Source organism: Saccostrea cucullata, unplaced genomic scaffold, assembly GCF_032062105.1.
Source record: "Saccostrea cucullata isolate Sc308-1 unplaced genomic scaffold, CSIRO_AGI_Scuc_v1 ctg13635, whole genome shotgun sequence".
Taxonomy (NCBI): Eukaryota; Metazoa; Mollusca; class Bivalvia; order Ostreida; family Ostreidae; genus Saccostrea; species Saccostrea cuccullata.
Genome location: NW_026920334.1, coordinates 8441 through 12054, shown reverse-complemented (window position 1 = coordinate 12054; position 3614 = coordinate 8441). Strand labels below are relative to the sequence as shown.

General features: G+C 31.5%; 1 protein-coding gene across 1 annotated transcript; it reads left to right on the top strand.

Moving 5' to 3' along the window:
- Positions 1-481: 481 nt before the first annotated feature.
- On the top strand, positions 482-2667 carry LOC134247030 (metalloproteinase inhibitor 3-like). Its single transcript, XM_062729378.1, has 5 exons — positions 482-620; positions 923-1008; positions 1719-1830; positions 2175-2299; positions 2506-2667. The coding sequence occupies exons 1-5, from the start codon at positions 512-514 to the stop codon at positions 2665-2667; spliced, it is 594 nt and encodes a 197-aa protein (XP_062585362.1). The 5' UTR covers positions 482-511.
- The last annotated feature ends 947 nt before the right edge of the window (positions 2668-3614 follow it).

Sequence of the window (3614 nt, the reverse complement as noted above, 5' to 3'; positions counted from 1 at the left end):
TTAAGAAAAAAAAAACAGGAAGGTTGGCAAAACTTTTTGCCGGGTAAATGTTTTCCCTTCAAGTTTTATATATTTGTATAAATTATTGTTAATATGAAAAAAACATCGAAATTTTAAATTATCGGGAAACTTTTTAAATTATTTTCAATTAATACATTCCCTACAATTGGTAGATGTTTGGAAATACCTAAATAAGTGTTGATTTTGTGGAATACAATGCGTAGAAAACTATACAGCAAACAGTTTGCGAAATTAGTTGTTAAACGACATGCAATATAGTTTTGAATGATGATTTATAATGTTTACCGTTGTGCACAATACTTTCTACACGGTTTGCACTTTTGGATTGTGTATTTTGCACCTTCTTACGTCAGAGTACATATGTTCAACAGCTTGTTAGTAAATGTCAATAAGAATGAAAAAAAAATCTCGATAAATCCGGTTTGAAGAGCATTATAAATGTAAAATACGACGGTTTTTTTTACCTTTTCATTATTTCACTAAACCTACAATGAGAACTTTGATTATTTATGTAATATTCGTTGCTTTCATTGCTGAATCAAACGCATGCACATGCCCTCCTCAGCATCCGCAAGAGCATTTTTGTAAATCACAATTTGGTAAGTTGTGTTTAAAGTTAAATATGAATTATTGTATTTTCCATCCATCTAACACTTTGTATATGACAATGTTTTTCTTTTTTATTTACACAAAATGATTTCAGAAATGTTTTTGAAAATTTTAACGAACCTACAAACCTATGAAGAACCAAAATATTTACTTTAGTTTTGTTTTTTTTATTTCTTTAAGACGATTTTTCTTTAATACAAATATGTAATAAGTCCAGTAATATACTCACATAGCAAAAATGCATCTTAAACATAATTTTAAAAAAATGCAACATTTCCATTTCTTCTTCCAGTTGTCCAGGCAAGAGTAATTAGCCAAAGAACCGTAAACAATGGATTGGATATTGTTTACACTGTTCAAATTATTCAGGATTTCAAGGTAACGTTTATTCATAGATGTTTGAACTTTTTTCCCCATCAGATACGCTTTTCAGAAACCTTTTTTTTTACACCATTCAAATGTTCACAATCCGAGCGCGTAGCGCAGGGTTTTTCCTTAGATTCGTGGGGTAAGAAGATGACTCATTCGTCGTGGGTTCGAATCGCACTGCAGGGAACAAAACGCGGTCCTTATGTTGGCACCGTATAATCCGATGTCCCCTTTTGTAGCCGAGCTGGCACGAAGAAGAATCCTAAGTTCGCCATCCACCAACAAGTGATGATGTCTCAATATATGAATGAAAAATTCTCGAAAGGGACGTCAAAGTCACAAATAAACATAGTTCGAAAAATCTGGTTTGAATCCCGCTCTGGGACGATGAGGTTCATCAGATGAAAGGGTATGGACCGAGGCCCGTGTCTCAGTAGATGCTGGCACGAAAAAGATCCCTCACTGCTCCATGGCTCTGAGTGTCGAGTATAGGTAAACATTTCCAGCTTTCTACCGACAATGAGCGGCGTTTTCATATAAGTGAATATTCCCGAGACTGACATTTGAAAACAAACAAACAAACAAACAAAAAAAAAATCAAAGATTTCACATAAAATGTCTTCGTCTATAATATAAAATGACTTTGTTCAGCGTGATTTATCATTAAGCAGATGTTTATCTCATGAGGCTCTGTTTTACACTTTACTCATTTTTGACAGAGTGACAGAAGACGGTACGGACAGCAGACGACAATGCGAACTATAAAAACCAGCTCATCATCTGCTGCTTGTGGTTCATACTTCAAAATAAACAAAGAATACATCATATCAGGTAATTTGCAAAATAAGCATACCTGTTATTTATTCTAGAATTATATTTTTTGTGTTGATCTATGCATTCAAAATGTTTTCCATCATTTTGTACTATACTTTGTATATTAAAAAGTATAAGTACATTTGAATTTTCATAAAATTGATTTACTGCGACGTCTCTCAATATATAACATAGGATTTGTATAGTTTAGAATATAAGAAGTTTAAGAAATACAAGAACAACATCAGATATGTATGTTTGGATTTTGTATAGTGACATACATGGTACAACTAACATATCTGGTGACTAAAACATATTCTTTTTTTTCTTTCTACATTATGACATCACATTAACATTTTCAGGTTTCAACAATCAGGGAAAATGGGAAACAAATTTATGCGCTTGGAATACAGAAACATCTTTACTTACAGAATACCAAAGAAGAGCCCTGAACTTTGGCATTTATCAAAACAGTTGTACATGCAAGGTATAGCGTGCATTATGTTCTTATGCATTTATGAAGGAAAAGGATGAATTACATATTTAAATCAAATTATTGAATTATTGATTCAAAAAAGATTATTCAATAGAATTTAATTAAGTATTCTCTCTTTATTCTATTGGAATAGTACACAACAAGAAAATATATCAGAAAAAATATATCTCTTAAATAAAGGGTATGTCCATTTATAGATTTTTGATTGCACATCGGATGTGATAGATTGCCCAGCTGTGAAAGGAAACGAGTGCGTCATCAGAACAAATCCTAGTTGTTACTATGATGATAATTCATGTGGAAGGGTCAACTCCAAGTGTATGTGGGCATCTCCATCATGTGATGTACCACAACAGTAAATAAAAGTACATGTGCCTGCATAATCAATTTTACCATGTCAGGTTTTTATTTATATGTATGCCTTGTGTGTTTATCTGACTTAATAAAAACCGAATAAATTGATTAAAACATTAATATACTGGTTTTTGATCTTACTTGCTGATTAAGATGTTTTGTAAAAAAAAAATTAAAGTTACACAAAATTAATTTTCTATAGCAAATACTAAAGTAACTTTCTGAGGATTAACTGGAAAATTTCTTGGGTATATTCGGGAAATATTGTAAAAAAAGAGAGTAATGACTAATCAATACTAATTGTTAAGCAATTCATTTCACACCGCATTGTCTGCGGATTTTTTCCTGGCATCGTCATATCAAAGGAACACTCGGCGGGTGTTACCAGTCGATTTGGGATACTTACTCCTCCATGGCACCTAACCAACCTCTGATGTCTGTTTGTATTGATTTAATTGAGTTTTAAGGTTGATTATTTTCATTTATTTTCTTTTACGGAAATTCTGTAGAACCATTGGACATGTTCAACAAACAAGCTTTTTTACATAAAGACATTCATGACATTTCATTAATTAAATGCAAAATATATCAATTTAGCAAAAATACAGTTAATACAAGTAACTTTAAAAACGTTGGTAATATTCAAGTATATTAAATATTGTAAGACATTAATTATTCCATTATAAAAGCCAGTCGTTTACACCAGGAACTCTCTATTTCAAATGAAATATTGCAAAATATTAAATCAATGTATGATGCAAAATAGCTTGTTATTAAAAAAGAATGACGGATTCTAAACATCTGTTGTAGTCATAATTTTTATGATACAGATAAAGTGCATAACCTAGCTTTTTTTTGCCATGTGCTGGATTTTATCTATTTGATAAAAACTATAAAAGTTAATCCACGTGTATTCTATCAACAGTCATAAATGAGACCGTATAAACCGAGG